This window comes from Chiloscyllium plagiosum, unplaced genomic scaffold (genome assembly GCF_037043375.1).
Source record: "Chiloscyllium plagiosum isolate Xiang-an unplaced genomic scaffold, Cpla_swu_hap1 HiC_scaffold_30, whole genome shotgun sequence".
NCBI classification, from domain to species: domain Eukaryota; kingdom Metazoa; phylum Chordata; class Chondrichthyes; order Orectolobiformes; family Hemiscylliidae; genus Chiloscyllium; species Chiloscyllium plagiosum.
In genome coordinates, this window is record NW_028270168.1 from 8135214 (window position 1) to 8157433 (window position 22220).

The window sequence follows — 22220 nt, forward strand, 5'->3', positions numbered from 1 at the left end:
TATAATGGGTAGGCCCAAAAGGAGCGAAATAGGGTCCTTCTCCACACCTATACCTAAAATCCTCTCCATTGCACCCACCACAGCGCTCCAATATGTTTGAAGCCTGTCACAAGACCAAAGACAATGGGTAAGAGTATCCGTACAGACCTTGCACTTGGGGCATGCTGGAGATACCCCTGGTTTAAATTTTGACAAACAGTCTGGGGCTAAGTGGACCCTCTGGAGAATCTTCAACTGTAAAGTATGGGTCCTATTGCAAATTGATATCTTCCTTGCATTCTCCCAAATATCCTCGCATGCTTCTGAAGAAACTTCAACACCCAGCTCTCTTTCCCACATTTTGCAGAGTCGATCAGACTCATCTGAGGTGGCACCCCCCAATTGGTGATATAGAGTACTGACAGAGTGTACTCTTAGCCCTTAGTACCCCTCTTTCTATGTCAGATTTGTAGGGGTCAAAAGTGTGGTCCTTTTTTGAATAAAATCCCTAACTTGGAAAAAAAATGAAAGAGGTCTCTATTTGGTAACTTGTACTTCTGTACTAACTGATCGAAGGACATCATTACATCTCCCTCAAATAAATCACCCATGCAAGATATACCCCTATCTGCCCAACGTTTAAATTCTGAATCTATTATACCTGGTTGAAAACTCGGCATTCCCACTAAAGGTGTAAACAAAGATGTTTTGCCAATATTACCTTCCCTCTGCCGAATTACCCTCCATGCTTTAACAGTATTGATGACTATTGGGTTATGGCAATATTCCCTGTCATCATCTTGTCCAAAAACAGCAAACTGGTAAGGGGGTACCTTGCCTGGGAGACTTCGATATCTAGCCATATTGAAAGAGGGTCCCCAGAAACCCAATCACTTACGTAGGTCAAAAGCGAGCTTAATTGGTAATTTTTAATGTCCGGAAGGTCTACTCCCCCCAATCTGTGAGGCAACTGCAGTTTGGCTAATTTAATGAGGGGCCGTTTATGGTGCCAGATGAAGGAGTTGAACCAACTGTTCAGTCTCCTGAGTGTTTGTTTATTGAAAATCAGAAGGAACATCCGTATAGGGTATAGCAAACGAGGAAGAATATTCATCTTAATAAGCGCTATCCGACCCAACCATGAGATTGGAAGTGCCTCCCATCTTTGGAGATCTTGTTTAATTTTTTTCAAGTAATTGAGTAAAATTGGCTTTGAACAACCAATCCAGAACTGGAGTAATGAATATGTCCAAATACACAAAACCCCCCTGTGATCACCTAAATGGGAATCTATAGTCACTCTCAAGAGCCAACTCTTTCGTAAGACTACCCATAAGCATAGCCTCTGATTTAGCAAAATTAATCTTATACCCTGAAAAAGCGCCAAACGCGTGAATGCATTGTATCAGGCAAGGCACTGAGACTGCTGGATTTGTCAAGAAAATTAGATCATCATCTGCATATAGTGAGATCTTATGTAATTTTGACCCCACTTCTGGAGCGGATATATTGAGATCCCCACAAATGGCTTCTGCCAACGATTCAATCACCAACGTAAAAAGTAATGGTGAAAGGGGACAGCCCTGCCAGCTGTCCCTAGATATATTAAAATTGCTTGATCGTACCCCGTTGGTAATGACCGCAGTGAGAGGTACACTGTAGAGAACCTTTACCCATCTTGTGAAAACTTCGCCCAGACCAAACTGGTCTAGAGTATATATTCCTGAAGAAGGGCTAATGCCCGAAACGTCGATTCTCCTGTTCCCTAGATGCTGCCTGACCTGCTGCGATTTTCCAGCAATACATTTCCATCCCTGGTCTAGAGTATAGAAAAGGTACGGCCACTCAACTCGGTCAAATGCCTTCTCTGCATCTAAAGAAATCACCAATCCCTGTATTGACTGCTGTTGGCATGCTTGAATTACGTTAAGCAGCCTCCTCGCGTTATTGGAGGATCTGCGACCCTTTATGAAGCCCGTCTGATCCTCTTTAATAATAGAGGGTAACGCAGTCTTCAGCCTTAACAAAAGAGCCTTAGAAAGGATCTTAAAGTCCACATTTAAGAGCGAGATGGGCCTGTATGAGGCACAGTCTTCCGGATCCTTCCCTTTTTTAAGGATAAGTGAAATATTGGCCTCTCGCAGAGATGGTGGGAGACAAACATGACTGTATGAATCATTAAACATATTCAGCATCGGGCCTGACAGTATACTTATAAATTCCTTATAGAATTCACTGGGAAGTCCGTCAGGGCCAGGTGCCTTTCCACTCTGAAGCTGCCTCACAGCTTCCTGCACTCCTTGCTCTGATAAAGGGGCATTGAGAAAGGACGGTTGTTCGGGAGTCACACCTGGGAGCTTCAGATCTCTAAAAAAGGATTCCATTTTGGCCTGCCCCTCCTCACAATTCTCAGACTGAGATAACAGAGTAGAATCTCTGGAAAGCCACATTAATCTTTTTAGAATCACGCTAGGTTCCCAGACTCTTCCGTAATCGCTGTAATGGTTTGTGGGGCACTTCTCTTTCTGGCAAGGTAAATTTGCCTGGCTTGTTACCATGCTCGTATAACCTTTGCTTTGCAAAAGCCAGCTCCTTCTTTGCCGTCTGCGTTAGCACGGAATTTAGTGTAGACTGCAGTGCCGTAATCCTCTGTAGTTTGACCAACGAAGGTCTGTCAAAATAGGCCTTCTCGGCTGCCTTCAACCGTGCTTCAAGGAGATGTTGCTGCTCACCCTTCTGCCGCTTCCTACTGGTGGAATATGAAATAACTAACCCTCTGGCATAAGCTTTGGCAGTTTCCCAGAGAACAGATGAGCTATCAACTGAGCCTATGTTAATGTCTAGGAATGCCCAAAATTCCCTAGAGAATATTCCATGAGAATAAAGGGGTCCATTCAGCAGTACCTTGAATCCACTGTAACATCCTTAATTTTAACCATGAGGTACACTGGAGCATGATCAGAGATGGCAATATTACCAATCGTACAGGATGCCACCAGATCCAGGGTTACCGCAGGGGTCAGAAAAAAAATCAATCCTTGTGTGACATCTGTGCGGATTGGAGAAAAACGTGAAATCCCTACCTGTAGGGTGGAGACACCTCCAGACGTCCACCAATCCTAATTCCCCACACAAACCCAATAACTGTTTAGTTTGTGCATAGGTAGTTAGGCAACCTATCTACTGTGGGGTCCATGAGGCAGTTAAAATCTCCCCCTATAATGATGTGCCGAGACTTGAGTCTTATCAGTTTAGAAAAAGCATCTACCAAGAATTTAAGAGGATGAGCTGGGGGACAATGAACATTTAAAATGCCATATTCTTCCCCATTTATCAAGGCTTTAAGAATTACAAACCTCCCGTATGTGTCTTTAACACATTCCAACAATTTAAATGAGAGATTTTTCCTTACCAATATAGCCACTCCCCTACTTCTGGTATTAAATGATGAAAAATAAACTCTGCCAAAGTCATTCTGCTGTAATTTCAGATGCTCCTTGTCATCCAAATGTAACAAAGCAATATCCACCTTCTCCTTTCTAAGACTCAAGAGTACCTTCTTCCTCTTAATTGGTGAGTGACTTCCCCTGATATTCCAGGTACACCATTTAATCAAATCATTAGCCATAATCTTCTGCAATTACATTTAAATTCCAGACAGGAGGAACCTGAACCACAAATTGCTGAGACTTAGTGTCGCATGGTCCACCAAATATAAAAACTACATAAACTAAAACCACTACATTTAATAAACATACAAAATTATTAAAAATAAAAAACAAAAACCAGAAAACAAACCAACATATAAAGCACCAATAGCACTGAGTAGGGGAACTCACCCCCTGCCCGGAGGGGGCAACTACCCATCCCGAACTGCCCATAAATAGGCATCTAACCATCTCAACCACCTTCACTTCTCCCAGCTAGAGCTGAATCGCAAGCACAAGCTAAAAAGAATAAACACCCCATAGAATATCAATATGAATAAAAAACTTTTATAAAAAAAGGGGGAATAAATACCCCATCCATCCTTTGGTATGTCCTAACTTAGAAATTTAAAATGTACATCTTAACCACCGCCAGACATAGTTTGGAACCAAATTATCATCAATAGAGGAAAAAAAGGGAAAAACAAAGCTCCAACTGGATTTCCTCCATTTCTTTTACAGAATGATAAACGTATACCCAAGCAACAATATTTATACATACTACAATTGTTTAAATTAGGATAGTTTGTCCACAAAGTCTCTTGCCTTCTCCGATGTGTCAAAGAGATGCATGGATCCATCTAAGGTGATCCGAAGCACTGCCGGATATCTCAGGGAGTACTGAATCCCAAGCTCCTTCAATCTTCTCTTGACACCATCATACGATTTTCGTTTCTGGATCACCGCCACTGAAAAGTCCTGAAAAAACATGATCTTAGACCCCTCATAAATTAGGGCCTTTGAATCCTTCCCCTGGAGTCTGGAAGCCTCCATGACATTCTCCTTATCCCGGTAATGATGGAACCGCACCAGGAAAGGACGAGTGCGTTGACCCAGACACGACCTCCATGCTGCGACCTGGTGAGCCCTCTCCATCTTCAATCCTCTCATGCCAGTCTCCAAGTCAAGGAATTTCAAAAGCCAATCTTCAACAAATTCCGCAGGCCGCTCACCTTCCTTACCCTCAGGCAGACCGATGAGTCGAATGTTTTTTCTCCTGCCCCTGTTTTCAAGATCATCCACTTAGTCATGCAAATTACGAACCTGCATCTTCAGGGCTTGGAGCTCTTCCTGGAATGAACTGGCATCAGCTTCCACCACTGTGACCCTGTGCTCCACCTCATCTGTCCTCTTCTCCAGGTCTCCCAACTGCTGCTCATGCTTCTGCAGCATGAGAGAGACTGGAGCCAGCTTCTCTTCAATCTGTTTCCCCAACATCTCGCGAGATTTCGAGAGTTGGTTCACCAGGTGCTGGAGAGTAATCGGCTCCGAGGCTGCTGCAGGCCCGGCCTCAGATGCTCCTCCTCCCTTTTTAGGCATTTCTGGACAGCTAAAAATACAGGTAAGTCAATTTTTAAATGTTTCTTGGGGATCCACAATCTTTCCAATGCTCCAAGAAATCCTGATGACCTGGGTTGGGTGGGTTAACGGACCGTCCTGCTCTTGCTGCGATGCAAAGCTCTGCAGTGTGATCTTCTCAGATCGCCGCCATCTTAGATACCCATCTCCATAACTAACTTAATTCAATAAAGTTCTTATTTAAGCACAAATCAATTTCTGATGTTCCAAATTTAAAATCGCTCCCTACCCATCCCAAGCACAAAGCATACACTGCTTTTACCTGCTGCAAAAATATAAAGCACCAAACATACAAAATGTTATTGAAAATAAATTGTATAGTTCCCAAAGTTTTGTAAGTACGAGGATGAGCAACAACAATGCAATTAATGGAATACATTTCCACAGTTAGCATATATTGACAGTTCCTAAACATCCTTAGTTCAACCAATGTTCCAAATGTATCCTTTCTAATGACATGCATTCATTCAGAGAAGCCTAAACTCCAGTTGTCATGAGCTATTCCAGAGAGTGCAAATATAGCCCTAATTGGGAAATAGCCGCAGACATTAATAAGCCCAGATACTACATTCTAATACCGTGCAAGAACTGTAACAAACACTACATTGGACAAACAGGCAGAAAACTAGCCACCAGGATACATGACCATCAACTAGCCACAAAACGACATGACCTCTCTCACTAGTATCCTTACATACAGATAAGAAAAGGCACCACTTCTTCTGGGACAATACATCCACCCTAGGACAAGCCAAACAGACACGCACGAGAATTCCTAGAAGCATGGCATTCTAACCGGAACTCTATCAACAAACATATCGACTTGGACCCCATTTACCACCCGCTGAGAAAAAGAACAGGAAATGACATCACCACCCCAAAGAAACCCAAATATATAAATAGAAAGCAGGAATCATCAGCAGTGCTTTGTCTGGAGGCCCACTGAAGACATTACCTAGTAGGGTGACAAAACATCTGAGAATGAATCTTCCAGCTCAGTGAGCAACCTACATCCAGAACGTCAACCTGAGCTACAAATCTTCTCAAAATTCGCTAAATCTAGTCTAAACTTTATTGGCTGGTGAGTTACTAAAAAGCAACCATTTTAAAATCCCCAAACCCACGGACATCAAACAGGGCAAACTAGCAGAGAGGGCTGCAAAAAGAATGGAGTTACATCGGCCTCAATGAGTGGAATGCCGGGGATCTGGGTGCCACATTTCTCTTCAGCCTCAAACAGGAAAATATTGTTTTAATACCTGCTCAAAACAAATTCTCTGTCAAACTTGCTCAATTCTTCTTTTTCCTAATTCAGCACCTCTTCTCAGAGGTATCATTTACAATGCAGTGGCAAAGCATCCCAAACTGTGAATAATTCTCTGCTGTGGATCTGTAAGCTTTTTAGGACAGGATTTAAGCTGCTCAACTTTTAACATTGCCAGAATGAATGAAATCAGTCAATGCTAGATTCACACTCAACCAGAGGTAAATGCAGCAAACTTAATCTAGCCCCGGTCACAAATTTCAGATCACTGAACCAAAAAATTCTGATTTATTTCAAATAAATAAAGCTAAATGAATTTCCACTCTAAGACAGAGGAGTTACTTGGGTATTGGGCAGCTATGCAAAGGGTGGCTACAGGTTTGCATTAAAAAGTTACAAGGAGATTCCTTTTATACAATATTACTCTTCAGCAAAACAGTTTACATGATAAATAAAGTCTTCATCTGTATCCAGTTGTACTAAGTATCTCAAACCCAAATGATTCCCTGCCAGGTTAACATGTGACCTGATGATTGAAACTGGACTTATCAGTAACTCCAAACCACAAGTGAAACGGTTTGGTTTTGTCCACTTTCATGCATTCCATCTTGAAAAAAAGTGTTAAAAAAATGAAGACCATAAATGAAGACTCATTTTAAAGATGAGTCAAATGTCACGAATCTGCACACTTGTATTTTAATTGGAATACAAAAAAGTCCATCATCCAATTCTTAAAACAAAATAAAATTGTCATGAAATGAAATTTTGATTTCTCAGTCAAGATCATGAATAAACTCAGACTTAGTAGCTTGTCACCAGATAGCATCACAATGCGGGCTCAAATTCTCGTCAAAGCCCAGAGTGCTGCACAGTTTTAAATCACATTTTCTCTTCCAGCAGAATATTAGCACAGCCAAGAATTGATTCACCTACTATTAAAAGTCTAACCAGTTTTTTGGATGTTGGGATTCAGTGTTCATAGTTCAGTCATGATAAAGGTTATATTTTTCAACATGCTGCAAGATTCTGCAGTGTCTTTGACCTTGGCACGAGGTACCAAAGATTTGAAGGCACCTTCCATTTTACAACACTTTAATTTCTCACATTAGCATGATTTACAATTTCTAAAAAAATTAACCTCAACTGTGCTTCAACATAGCCCAAGGGTGTCAGTATTGTGAAGGTCTTCCCTCAACAAGACAAGATCCTCTGTATCAACTAAATCACACACTAGTGGTCATAAAGATGATTTGGGTGCAATGAGCAAACTGAACATAAAATGCACTCAAAATATGCATTGGCTAGATTACAATTCAAATGTGATAAAAATCATTGTGAGAATCACAAAGTTTGCTAAAAATTAAAGTTCAACTTCTATGCTTCTTTGGCTGATTTACCCCAATTGCACTGACATGACGATCATGAAGGAATGAAAGCTCTTACCTCAGTTTCATCAACGTGTAGCAGTAGATTTATTCCTGCCAGTTAGTTTTAAAAAATGAAGGCAGCCCCTCTGTCTAGTGAGACCATTTACTTGCTCATGCCTCCAGACAGAAAATTCAGAAACTTATGGACAGCTGCTTAATTTTAGATTCAGCAACAATATCTTGTGTGCTACAGTGCTTACAGTAAAGTTATTGGTAACAGTATCATTTAATAGAAGCTTTGCTTTCCTGTCTGGGCATTTCAAGATAATAAGCATTTTAGTCAGCAACAGCAAGTATGACGACATCTAGTAACAAGGGACGTCTAGTAACAAGGAACATCTAGTAACAATTTGTTCATCCAAATTAGATCTCAGTGCTAACATGCTTTAAAAAAGTTGTTTCATTGAAATAAACAAGGAGTTTCTACTAAAACTAGACACTAGAGATAATTAATGGTTTTAATGAAACCAGATACTGGTGCAATATTCTTCATATTTAGCAAATATGAAATCTTTACCTAGTCAATCATATGTCAAGTTATAAATTACAGACAACTCAAGTCGGAATTAAAACCAAGTAGCTTTAACATGCGGTCTTATGTTAATTTACAGCAGCGTATTTGAACCTTTATATCTGCATCAGTATTTTAAAGCAGGTCAAATTAAAGTCCCATTAATGTTTTGAATGGGAATGTTATTTCAATGAACTGTTTCGCTGATTTAATGACTTAAAAGTCAGAGAGTCAAACATATAAAATAGGAGAAGTAAACCATGTGGCTCTTCAAGTTCTACAAATTCACTAAGATCACAGCTGACCTGTTTCCACATTCCCATTCCACATCCCACATTCACAACCTTCGAATCCCAGCCTTTTTAGGCTGGGAATCTATCCATTTCTATCTTAAAAATGTAAAATGACCCCATGTCCACTGCTTGCTGAGGCAGTCGTTCCAAAGTCATACTAACCTTGGATTAAAAAAATTCTCATCTTTCTGAAAGGATGAGTCTTAAACTGTATCAATTTCATAAAGCTCCTTTGAATTAGCTCCAATGCATTTACATCTTTTCCTTAAATAAGGAGACCAAAACTGCACATAGTACTCAAGACATGATCTCACTAATGCTCTTTTTGCTGAATAATATGTAATGAAGAACAGTATATTAGCCTTCATGATTAAGTACTGTACTTGTATACTAACTTTGTAATTCATGTCTAAACACCTAATGCTTCTGTATCTCTGAATTCTGCAGTCATTCTCCATCTTATTGATGCTCTGCTGTTTCATTTTGCCTGTCAAAGTGAACGACGTCACATTTTCCCACATAATATTCTACCTGCTAGCTTTTGACCACTCACTCAACTGATACAACCATTAGAAAGCCAAGGCCTCAGAGGGTCCTCGAAGTATCACATTGATTTTAAAAATGGAAGTGCAACAAATTTTAAAAAATAATTACATTAGTATTATAACAGTTACTATTTTATGAAGAATTGATCAGGGTAAAATTTGAGAAAGATAAGCATACAATGTGTGTTAGAATCCAAAGTGAACAAAACAAAGACTAACAATATACTGCACATTACAGAAACAATTCAAGCAGCAGTTGTGCAATACTGACTTGCATTTTGAAAAGCAGAATGCGTGGTTATTTTTAAAGGAGTGATTTACAAGCAGCATGCTTTTTGATTAACTAGTTTTGTATATGCTCAGCAGCAAAAAAATGAGCTGGTGTAGGTTTCAGACATTAATTTTGAGAAGCATCTCTGCTTTGTCAAAAAAAAACTTCTCCAGTAGGGCCTGGATTATGAGATTTAGCAATAAAAACTTACACATGACTGGCAAAGTTAAGCTGTAGTTAGCAGCAGTGTGTTCTAACGTAAATGCAGTTTTGCTACTAAGTTTAAGAATACATTTCTAAATTTAGGAAAGGAAATTTAGGAATTTAGGAAATACTTCATTGGGGCACAGAAATATAATTGATGCTGAGGAAAAATAATCCTGGTCTCCCAAGAATCTTACACCACCTGCAACAGTGCTTGCCAACCTTTTTGCACTGTGACCCCATTTTAAGGCTTGAAAATTGTTGCAACTCCCTCAGTGAAAACTGGTAGTAAGAGCCTATTGGGGAAGTGGTACTATTGTTATAAACGCTGAAAAAGTTTCAGAGCAACTTCAAAATTTTAATTCACAACCTCCACTTTGGAAAACCCTGATCTATACATTTATAAAGTTGTGTATTTTAAATGATTATTTTTCAATTTGTCTTTTTTTATTGCTGGAGGTTGAAGGGGATCAGTTAGTTTTAGACATTAGTACTACAGACCAGTACACATGGCTGAGTTTGGATAGTGCATTTTGGATACCAGTAATGCGCAAAGGGCGGGGGGGGGGGGGGGGGGGGGGGGAAGAGAGAAATTAAGTCAGATTTTAATCACTAAGTATCAATCTGCATATGTATGGATACTCAGGAGTACAGAACTTCCAGAGTCAAACAGTCTGCTGTCACTCACTGTCTAGCTCCAGATACAATGCCACTGCCATTGTTACAAAGTATCTTCAGAAGAGAAGGAAAAAAAACATGATTTTTTAAAAGAAGGTTATGTTATAGCTAACTTAGTGACTGTTGCAAAATGATGACTTTCTACTGGATTCACATCAGATATTTGCAATTAGGTTATTCAAATCACCAATGCGGAAGCAACAAAGCAAAATTTAATGCAAAACCCCTGTCAGTGTTTTGCTACTGCATTCTCTCACACCAGTTAAGGCCACTCAGGCGCTACTTACTGCTATCTGAGAGTCTAGATCTTTAATCACATCAGCTACTGCTGTAGGCCCAGATAATGAAGAGTTCATTGTGACATACTGCCTAAAAACAAACAGCAAGGATTAGGCCACATTTAGATTAACTGAATCTAGGACTGCAAATGTTTTTCAGAAGTGTCTTAACATAACAAATTAATATCCTAAAAATTACCACTACCGAGTAATATAAATGCAGGATTAATTCAAATACTAAGTTTGATAACTTCTAGAATATGTATCATTAATTTACAGTGATTCTATAATGCAGATGGGATGAACCTTTTATTTGAAGCAAGTAAAATCTCCTTGGAGAGATGTGGCTTTCCAATCCTAAGTCCTGCTACCAGATTTCCTATTTCTCTCAATGCTCTAGGAAGAGTAAATAAAAATGTCTGGCTGCAATAAAATGTTTAACGCATTAGAAACCAAACCAAATTAATTAATTGTTTACAACTTAATTTGGGTTTCCCTTTCCAGTAGATCACCAGCTAATGACTGGAGAGGTGTGGTTGAAGATAGGGTCAGGAAACCCTCATAATCAAATCGCTTACTGATATTTACAGAAGAGTGGACGTTTCAGGCGTAAGCCCTTCATCAGGGATGTAATGCTGCCTGACCTGCTGTGCCTATCCAGCACCACACTTTCCAAGAGTTGCTGCAAGGTGCTGCTTTTAAACATTAGTGAGATTTTATAATTTGTGGACTCTGCCTCCTTTGTTGTGAAAGAACCAAAAGGAAAATATCACAGAACTAAAGGACTTTGGAAACAAATGGAACCACTCATTGAATCTTGAGGGTTGGTGTCATTGAATCATTTTCTCAGTATTTTTTCTTTTCTCCATTAATAACACCAATGCTTTTTCATCTGTACCTATCTGTATGATGTTAGAGGAGGTTTTAGACATAGATTAGAGTTTTAACGATTTCAGATATATGTCAATAGTTCAGAGCTGTTGGAGTCTATATACTGGTAATAAATAGTAATTCTTGTTAAGTGCAAAAACATTGTCTGTGTCTTGTGTTATCCTGAGTCTATCAGATCGGTAAATTAGTGACTTTGCGTAGTTGGATACAATTTTTAAACTTGCGCCCTCTCTGGGGAAAGCCGAGCTTGATTTCCAGAACTTTCCCTCAGTTAGTTGTAACACTCCCCATGATCTAACACAAACTACCACCTGTTACTTTTGAAATATATGCTAATTTAAACTTGAACTAAGTGCCTGTCAGTTCCGAAAAGCAAAAAAATACATGAAAAAGACTTGTATTTATACAGCACCTTTCAAAGCTACAGAACATTCTAAAACACTTCAGTCAATTAAGTACTTGCGAAGTACAGAAACTGCTGTAACGTAAGGAACAGCATCCAAATTCCAGCAAGATCCTGCAAATAACAACTTGACAGAGTTATAGAGATATACAGCACGGTAACAGGCTCTTCAGTCCAACTCATCCACACTGACCGGATATCCTAAATTAATCTAGTTCCCTTTGCCAGCATTTGTCTCATATTCCTTTAAACCCTTCCTATTCATATACCCATCCAGGTGTCTTTTAAATGTTGTAATTGTACCAGCCTCCACACCACTCTCACTGGCAGCTCATTCCATACATGCACCGTCGTCTGCGTGAAAAAGTTACCCCTTAGGTCCCTTTTAAATCTTTCCTTCTCACTTTAAACCTATGCTGTCTATTTTTGGATTCCTCCACCTCAGGGAAAATAGCTTGTCTATTTACCCTATCTATGCCCCTCATGATTTTATAAGTCCGTATTAGGTCACCCTTCAGTCTCCGATGCTCCAGGGAAAACAGCCCCAACCTATTCAGCATCTCCCTGTGGTTCAAACCCTCCAACACTGCCAACATACTTGTAGTCATGATTTGGAGGCGCTGGTGTTGTTCTGGGGTGTATAATTTTAAAAAAAATCAACTCCAGCTTATAGGCCCACAGGTTTATTTGGAAGCACTAGCTTTCAGAATGCTGCTCCTTCATCAACCACCTGGCATCCAAATAAACCTGTGGAACTATAACCTGGAGTTATGTGATTTTTAACTTTGAACATCCTTGTAAATCTTTTCTGAACCCTTTCAAGTTTCACAACATCCTTCCTATAGCAGGGAGACCAGAGTTGAATGCAGTATTCCAAAAATTGACTAAACAATGTCCTGTACAATCACAACACAACCTCCGAATTCCTACAGTCAATGCTCTGACCTTTCAAGGCAAGCAAATCAAATGCCTTCTTCACTAATCTATCCACTTGACTCTACTTTCAAGAAACTATGAACCTGCACTCCAATGTCTCTTTGTTCAGCAACACTCCCCAAGACCTTACCATTAGTGGGTGGCACGGTGGCACAGTGCTGCCTCACAGTACCAGAGACCCAGGTTCAATTCCCACCTCAAGTGACTGACTGTGGAGTTTGCACCTTCTCCCTGTGTCTGCATGGGTTTCCTCCGGGTGCTCCGGTTTCCTCCCACAGTCCAAAAGCGTGCAGGTTAGGTGAACTGGCCATGCTAAATTGCCTGTAGCGTTAGGTGAAGGGGTAAACGTAGGGGAACGGGTCTGGGTGGGTTGCACTTCGGTGGGTCAGTGTGGACTTGTTGGGCTGAAGGGCCTGCTTCCACACTGTAAGTAATCTAATCATTAAGTGTATAGGCCCTGGAAGAAAGTGAGGACTGCAGATGCTGGAGATTAGAGTCGAGAGTGTGGTGCTGGAAAAGCACTGCAGGTCAGACAGCATCCGATCAGCAGTAGAATCAACATTCGGGCAAGAGCCCGTAATCAGGAATGTATAGGTCCTGCCCTGATTTACCTCTCCAAAATGCAGCTCCTCACAGAGCCATAGGGATGTACAGCATGGAAACAGACCCTTCGGTCCAACCCGTCTCTGCCGACCAGATATCCCGAACCCAATCTAGTCCCACCTGCCAGCACCTAGCCCATATCCCTCCAAACCCTTCCTATTCATATACCCATCCAGTTGCCTCTTAAATGTTGCAATTGTACTAGCCTCCACCACTTCCTCTGGCAGCTCATTCTATACACATACCACCCTTTGCGTGAAAATGTTGCCCCATAGGTCTCTTTTATATCTTTCCCCTTTCACCCTAAACCTATGCCCTCTAGTTCTGGACTCCCCCACCCCAGAGAAAAGCACCTCATGATTTTGTAAACCTCTATAAGGTCACCCCTCAGCTTCTGACGTTCCAGGGAAAACAGCCCTAGCTCAAATCCTCAAGGATGCTCAAGGATGGCAACATCCTTGTAAATCTTTTCTGAACCCTTTCATGTTTTACAACATCTTTCCGATAGGAAGAAGACAAGAATTGTACGCAATATTCCAACAGTGGCCTAACCAATGTCCTGTACAGCTACAACATGATCTCCCAACCCCTCTACTCAATACTCTGACCAATAAAGGAAAGCATACTAAACATCTTCTTCACTATCCTAGCTACCTGTGACTCCACTTTCAAGGAGTTATGAACTTGCACTCAAAGGTCTCTTCGTTCAGCAACACTCCCGAGAACCTTACCATTAAGCGTATAAGTCCTGCTCTGTTTTCCTTCCCCAAAATGCAGCACCTCACATTTATTTAAATTATTCTCCACCTACTAATCCTCAGCCTTTTGGCCCATCTGAGCAAGATCACGTTGTACACTGAAGTAACTTTCTTCGCTGTCCACTGCACCTCCAAGTTTGGTGTCATCTTCAAACTTACTAACCATACCTATGATCGCATCCAAATCATTTATACAACTGGCCAAAAACAGTGGGCCCAACTTGGATCCTTGTGGCATACCACTGGTCACAGGCCTCCAGTCTGAAAAGCAGCCCTCTACCACCACCGTCTTCTAATTTCGAGCCAGTTCTGTATCAAAATAGCTAGCGCTCCTACTATTCTGTATGATCTAACCTTGCTAGCCAGTCTACCTTACAGAACCTTGTCGAACGCCTTACTGAAGTCCATATCGATCACGTCCACCACTCGGCCCTCATCAATCTCTTCGTTACTTCGTCAAAAAACTCAATCAAGTTCATGAGACACGATTTCCCATGCACAAAGCTGTAGCGACTATCCCTAATCAGTCCGTGCCTTTCCAAATACATGTAAATCCTGTCCCTCAGGATTCCCTCCAACAAATTGCCCACCATAGATGTCAGGCTCACCAATCTACAGTTCCCCAGCTTTTCCTCACCACCACGTTAGCCAACGTCCAGTCTTCCAGCACCCTGCCTGTGGCTATCGATGATCCAAAAATCTCAGCAAGGGGTCCAGCAATCACTTCCCTCGCTTCCCACAAAATTCTCAGGTACACCTGATCAGGTCCTAGGAATTTATCCACCTTTATGAGTTTTACAACATCCAGTACCACCTCCTCTGCAATATGGATATTTTTCAACATGTTGCTATTTATTTCCTTACATTCTCTATCTTCCATATCCTTCTGCACAGTAAACATTGATGCAAAACACTCATTTAGTATCTCCCCTATCTCTTGCTGTTCTAACATAGGCATTCTTAAAGGGCCCCTATTTTCTTGCTAGTTACCCTTTTGTCCTAATTAACTGTAGAATCCCTATGGATTCTCCTTAACCCTATTTGCCAAAGCTATCTCAGGGTAGGTAGATTGGCCATGGTAAATTGTCCATAGTATCTAGAGATGCACAGGCTAGATGGATTAGCCCTGGGAAATACAGGGTGACGGGGATAGGATAGGGTAGGTGAGTTTGGGTGGGTCATTCTTTGGAGAGTTGGTATGTACTCGATGAGCCAAATGCCTATTTCTACATTATAGGGATTCTATGACCTATGACCCCTTCTTGCCCTCCTAATTTCCTTCTTAAGTATACTCCTACTGCCTCTATACTATTCTAGGGAATCACTTGACTTCTGCTGTCTATACCGACATATGCTTTCCTCTTAGTCTTGATCAGAACCTCAATTTCTCTAGTCATCCAGCATTCCCTACATCTACCAGCCTTGCTCTTCATCCTAACAGGAATACACCATCTGTGGATTCATTACCTCATTTTTGAAGGCTTCCCAATTTCCTGCCATCGCTTTACCTGCAAGCACCCGTCCCCAATCAACTTTTGAAAGTTCTTGCCAGACATCATCAAAATTAGTCTTCCTCCAACTTTGAACCTCAACTTTTAGATCTAGTCTATGCTTTTCCATCACTATTTTAAGACTAATAGAATAATGATCGCTGGCCCCAAAGTACTCCCCTACTGACATCTCAGTCACCTGCCCTACCTTATTTCCCAAGAGTAGGTTAAGTTTTGCACCTTCTCTAGGAGGTTCAACCACATACTCAATCAGAAAATTTTTTTGTACACACAAATTCCTCTCCATGGAGAAAGTGAGAACTGCAGATGCTGAAGATCAGAGCTTAAAAATGTGTTGCTGGAAAAGCGCAGCAGGTCAGGCAGCATCAAAGGAAGAGGAGAATCGACGTTTTGGGCATAAGCCCTTCTTCAGGGCAAATTCCTCTCCATCCAAGCCCTAATACTATGGCAGTCTCAGTTTATGTTTGGAAAGTTAAAATTCCCTACCATTACCACCCTGTTATTCTTATAGATAACTGAGATCTCCTTACAAATTAGTTTCTCAACTATTTGGGGGTCTATAGCACAATCCCAGTAAAGGATTTCTTAATTCTCAATTCCATCCAAATCTCTTCCCTGGACATATTCCCAGGAATATCCTCCCTAAGTACAGCTGTAATGCAGTCCTTGATCAAAAATGCCACTCCCCCTCCACTCATGCCCATCTTTCAATCCTTCCTGTAGCATCTATACCCTGGAACATTAAACTGCCAGTCCTGTCCATCGCTGAGCCACGTCTCCGTAATTGCTATCCCAGTTCCCAGTAATGCCCTGAGTTCATCTGCCCTGTTAGACCTGCATCGAAATGAATGCAGTTTAACTTATCAGTCCTACTTCGTTCCCTGCTTTGCTCTTGCCTGCCATGTCTGTTTGACTTGTTCATTTTCCCAAAATTAATAGTCTCAGACTGATCTCTTTCCTCATTATCAGCCCCACTCTTACTGGTTGAAATGCTCCCAAGCAGCTCTAGCAAATCTCCCAGCAGTATATTACAACCCTTTCAATTCAGGTGCAATCTGTCTTTCTTATAAAGGTCACTTATACTCCAGAAGAGATTCCAATGATCCAAACATGTGAATCCTTCTCTTCTGCACCAGCTCCTCAGCCACACATGTTTAAGACAGAGCAGATAATTTGGTTTTGAGATTTTGGGTAGGAGATAAATACCGTTGAAGACACTGGGGATCATTCCCCCATTCTTCCTTGAAAGCATATCAATAGATCTTCAACATTCAGCTGAGAAAGCAGTCAAGACCTTGGTTCAATTCTCCTCCACCTCCAACAATGCAGCATTGATATATCAATCTAAGTTCTGCTCAAGATTCTGGAGTGGGATATGAGCTCACAACTCTGTGATTCAAAGTGTTCTACCCACTGAAGTCTTTACAAAAGGGGATTTTACACAAGTTACATCATTCCAACCAGGCCATTGTCTAATAAAGGAAATAGTTTATGTATTCAATTATTCAGATATTTGAAATTTATTGAGGTCACAAGTCAACATTTCATTTGGTAAAACAGAACTAGAATATTCTTGAGAAGAGCATGCAGCTGAAGAAACACAAGAATGCTAAATGTCAAACGATCAGAACAATTTATACTACAACAGAAAAGTTGCTGACTGCTTGGCATGTGGATTTTGATTTACCGACATTAACATGAAGAAACGTACAGGGAAATATAGCCCCAGGGTAACTCTCACAAGGGACGGGTTTGAAAAGATTCATTTCTCATGGACAGATAATCCATGCATCTAGATGCAAGATTCCAGAGTTAATACTAGAGCCAGGAGAGTTCTGACCTGACTGACTAAAGCATTGCTGTCATTTTAAATGCTTTGGATTGAAAGTTTACAACTGTGGGTCAGTTGGAGCAGACTTGAAGGGACAACCTTGGCAAAAATAAGAGGGGAGGCCTAAGTAATCTCAGCTCTTATAAGAATCTTTGAAACATTTCTCAGAACAAGAGGCTGATCTTCCAACTTCTAATAAGTATCTCTGATCTGAACTACTGAGTATGCAAATCAAATGGGAGTAGAAAGAAATTTAAGTAGTTTGGTTTAAGCTGTAAGTATTTTTGCTCACTGTATTTTTAACATTATTTTAAATAGACCATAAGACATAGGAGGGGAAGCAAGGCTATTCGGCCCATGGAGTCCACTCCGCCAGTTAATCATGGCTGATGGGTGTTTCAATTCCACTTACCCACATTCTCCCCGTATCCCTTAATTCCTTGCGAGATCAAAGTTAAAAATCACACCACACCAGGTTATAGTCCAACAGGTTGAATTGGAAGCACACCAACTTTCGGAACGCCACTCCTTCATCAGGACTATAACCTGGTGTTGTGAGATTTTTAACTTTGTACACCCCAGTCCAACACAGGCATCTCCAAATCATGACTACTTGCGAGATCAAGAATTTATCAACCTCTGCCTTGAAGACACCCAGTGTCCTGACCTCCCCTGCACTCCGTGGCAATAAATTCCACAGGCCCATCACTCTCTGGCTGAAGAAATGTCTCCTCATTTCTGTTCTAAATTGACCCCCACTAATTTTAAGGCTATGCCCACAGGTCCTAGTCTCCCCAACTTCCAAGCGTCCACCCTTTCTAAGCCATGCATTATCTTGTAGTCCATTATATTAACAACGTGCAGCTTCCAGTATTTATGCTCAAGTTTGATGGTCAAACTCATGTTTTAAACCATTATTTAAATACCTGCTTAGTTTTTGTTGTAAAACCAACAAAACAACTTACTAGTTTTTACCAGGATCATAAAGAATGAAAAAACAAATAAAGTCCTGTAGTTACATAGTGCCCTTCATAATTACTGCACATCTCAAAATGCTTTTCACTGTTGTAGATGGTGAGGACAAAAAGATTAGAAAATAATCCCTTCCATTGTTAACAATACTTCTAAAAACCACGAGTTTTTTTACAGACATTTCAATTTTGCATATAGAAATCTCAAATTATAGATTTCATATAATAATAATTCTTCTAACAATCAAATCCATTCTTCTTTAATGGACTTGGACATATATTACTTTAGCTTTGGTATCGCTAGGTCAAATTCTGGAACTCCCTTCTTAATGGTATTGTAGGTCTGCCTGTAGTAGATTCAGTGCAGCAGTTCAAGAAGGCAGCTCACCATCACTTTCTAGGAACAGGCAATAAATTATAGCTAGCCTGCAATACCCACATTCCAGGTGTGAACATTGTTCTTTGAAAAATAGGAATTATTTAACTCCCAATACACCCAGCCAAGAAAAAGGGGACTTTAAGGAAAAACACACAGGATACTCAAACTATAGAATACCAGCTTTATGTGAATCGTGTACACTTAAATGTTTACTCAGTGGGAAATCATCAAGCCTTTTACAATTAAATCTAATTAAACAATGGGGCATACAAATTTCATACTGTTTGTATCTCTTCAAAACGGTATTTGAGAATATAAGTAAATAAGAGTTAAAAGTGTAATTAGGGAGTTGAAAACGTGAAGAGTTAAAACATAATTGTTTTGCAATTGCCCATAAAAGATTTGAACAATTTACCATAATGGATTATGTTGTAAAACGGATAATAATGCATTAGAAAAGTAGAATGAAGAAATGAAACCTGCATCCCACAGGACATTAGATACTAATAGGCAGTCATGTATTTTAATGTCACTGGCGAGACATCTATAGCCCTGAACTGCTCTGGGAACATGGGCCCAATATCACCATGCTAGATGGCTAAATTTGAGTTTAATTTTTTTAAAAAATCTGCAATTAAAAGCGAGTTATTGATTGCTATTAAAACCCACCTTGTTTATTAATGCCTTTTAGGGAGGGAAATCCGTTAACCTCATCTGATCTGGCCCACATGTGACTCCAGACTTAAAAAAAATAGACAGACCACCTGGCATTAACCTAGGCATCAGAAACAACATTTTAAAAGTCAACAGGGCTGTTTGCCAAAGTCCTCCTTACCAACATTTGGGGGCTTGTGCTAAAGTTAGTAGAACTGTCACACAATAGGCCAATAACAGGCTGACAATAACCTGTATACTTAAGACGGAAATCTGGAAGCCAAAAGGGGACATGACATGGCTTTGGCAAATAGAATTAAGGAGAATCTAAAAGGTTTTTACAAATACATTAAGGACAAAGGGTATGCCCCTTTGTTGACATAAGTAGGGAAGATGTATTGGGTAGGCTAGAGGTTATTAAGGTGGACAAATCCCCAGGACCGGATGGTTGCCGAGGGAGGTGAGAGAGGAAATAGCTGGTGCCCTGACATATCTTTGTGGCATCCTTAAATACAAGTGAGGTGCAGGAGGACTGGAGGGTTGCTCATGTTGTCCCCTGTATAAGAAGGGTAGTAGGGATATTCCGGATAACTACCGACCAGTGAGCCTGACGTCGGTGGTGGAAAGTTGCTGGGGAAGGCACTGAGGGATAAGAACTATTTCTTTTAGAAAAGAATGGGCTTATCAGTGATAGGCAACATGGTTTTGTGCAGGGGAGATCTTGCCTTACCAACTTAGTAGAGTTCTCCAAGGAAGTGACCAAGTTGATAGATGAAGGAAGGGCTGTTGATGTCATGTACATGGATTTTAGTAAGGCCTTTGATAAGGTTCCCCATGGAAGACTATATTGGAGAAAGTGAAGTCATATGGTGTGCAGGGTGTTCTAGCTAGGTGGATAAAGAAATGGTTGAGCAACAGGAGACAGTAGTAGTTGAAGGGGGTTTCTCGAAATGGAGAAAGGTGACCAGTGGTGTTCCACAGGGGTCAGTGTTGGGGTCACTGTTGTTTGTAATATACACAAATGATCTGGAAGAGGGCACTGTTGGTATTATCAGCAAGTTTGTAGATGACATGAAGATTGGTGGAGTAGCAGGAAGCATAAGGGACTGTCAGAGAATACAGGAAGATATAGACTGTAGGGAAATAGATGGTGACACCTTGAAAAATGTCCATATTACAGAGGAGGAAGTGTTGGATGTTTTGAAACGCATAAAGGTGGATAAATCCCCAGGACCTGATCAGGTATACCCTACTACTTTATGGGAAGCTAGGGAAGAGATTGCTGGGCCCCTTGCTGAGATATTCGTATCATCGGTAGTCACAGGCGAGGTGCAGGAAGACTGGAGGTTGGCTAACATGGTGCCACTGTTTAAGAAGGGTGGTAAAGACAAGCCAGGGATCTATAGACTGGTGAGCCTGACCTCTGTGGTGGGCACGTTGTTGGAGGGAATCGTAAGGTATGGGATGTACATGTATTTGGGAAGGCAAGGACTGATTAGGGATAGTCAACGTGGCTTTGTGTGCGGGAAATCATGTCTCACAAACTTGATTGAGTTTTTTGAAGAAGTAACAGAGGATTGATGAGGGAACAGCAGTAGATGTGAACTTCAGTAAGGCGTTTGACAAGGTTCCCCTTGGGAGACTGGTTAGCAAGGTTAGATCTCATGGAATACAAGGAAAACTAGCCATTTGGACACAAAACTGGCTCAAAGGTAGAAGACAGAGGGTGGCGGTGGAGGATTGTTTTTCAGACTGGAGGCCTGTGACCAATGGAGTGCCACAAGGATCAGTGCTGGGTCCTCTACTTTTTGTCATTTACATAAGTGATTTGAATGTGAGCATGAGAGGTATAGTTAGTAAGTTTGCAGATGATACCAAAATTGGAGATGCAGTGGAAAGCGAAGAGGGTTACCTCAGGTTACAACAGGATCTTGACCAGATGGGCTATTGGGCTGAGAAGTGGCTGATGGTGTTTAATTCAGATAAATGCGAGGTACTGCATTTTGGGAAAGCAAATCAGAGCAGGACTTATACACTTAATGGTAACATCCTAGGGAGTGTTGCTGAACAAAGAGACCTTGGAGTGCAGGTTCATAGCTTCTTGAAAGTGGAGTCGCAGGTAGGTAGGATAGTGAAGGCGGCGTTTGGTATACCTTCTTTTATTGGCCAGAGTATTGAGTACCGGAGTTGGGAGGTCATGTTGTGGCTGTACAGGACATTGATTAGGCCACTGTTGGAATATTGCGCACAATTTTGGTCTCCTTCCTATCGGAAAGATGTTGTGAAACTTGAAAGGGTTCAGAAAAGATTTACAAGGATGTTGCCAGGGTTGGAGGATTTGAACTACAGGGAGAGGCTGAACAGGCTGGGGCTGTTTTCCCTGGAGCGTCAGAGGTTGAGGGGTGACCTTATAGAGGTTTACAAAATTATGAGGGGCATGGATAGGGTAAATAGACAAAGTCTTTTCCCTGGGGCCAGGGAGTCCAGAACTAGAGGGCATAGGTTTAGGGTGAGAGGGTAGAGATATAAAAGAGACCTAAGGGGCAACATTTTCGCACAGAGGGTGATACGTGTATGGAATGAGCTGCCAGAGGAAGTGGTGGAGGCTGGTACAATTGTAACATTTAAGAGGCATTTGGATGGGTATATGAATAGGAGGGGTATGGACCAGGTGCTGGCAGGTGGGACTAGATTGGGTTGGGATATCTGGTTGGCATGGACAGGTTGGACCAAAGGGTCTGTTTCCGTGCTGTACATCTCTATGACT

At 41.1% G+C, this 22220-nt stretch overlaps 1 protein-coding gene across 4 annotated transcripts in view; it reads right to left on the reverse strand.

The window, feature by feature from the left end:
• The window catches only part of taf12 (TAF12 RNA polymerase II, TATA box binding protein (TBP)-associated factor), a 41904-nt gene that overhangs the window by 15280 nt on the left and 4404 nt on the right, over positions 1 to 22220 (reverse strand). For 3 of the 4 annotated variants that reach the window (XM_043717277.2, XM_043717280.2, XM_087976706.1), the window contains exon 2: positions 10526 to 10607. In XM_043717277.2, coding sequence (XP_043573212.1) covers positions 10526 to 10594 — 69 coding nt within the window. In that variant the 5' untranslated portion in view covers positions 10595 to 10607. The remainder of the gene's footprint in view (positions 1 to 10525; positions 10608 to 22220) is intronic. The other variant, XM_043717278.2, reaches the window with a different exon arrangement.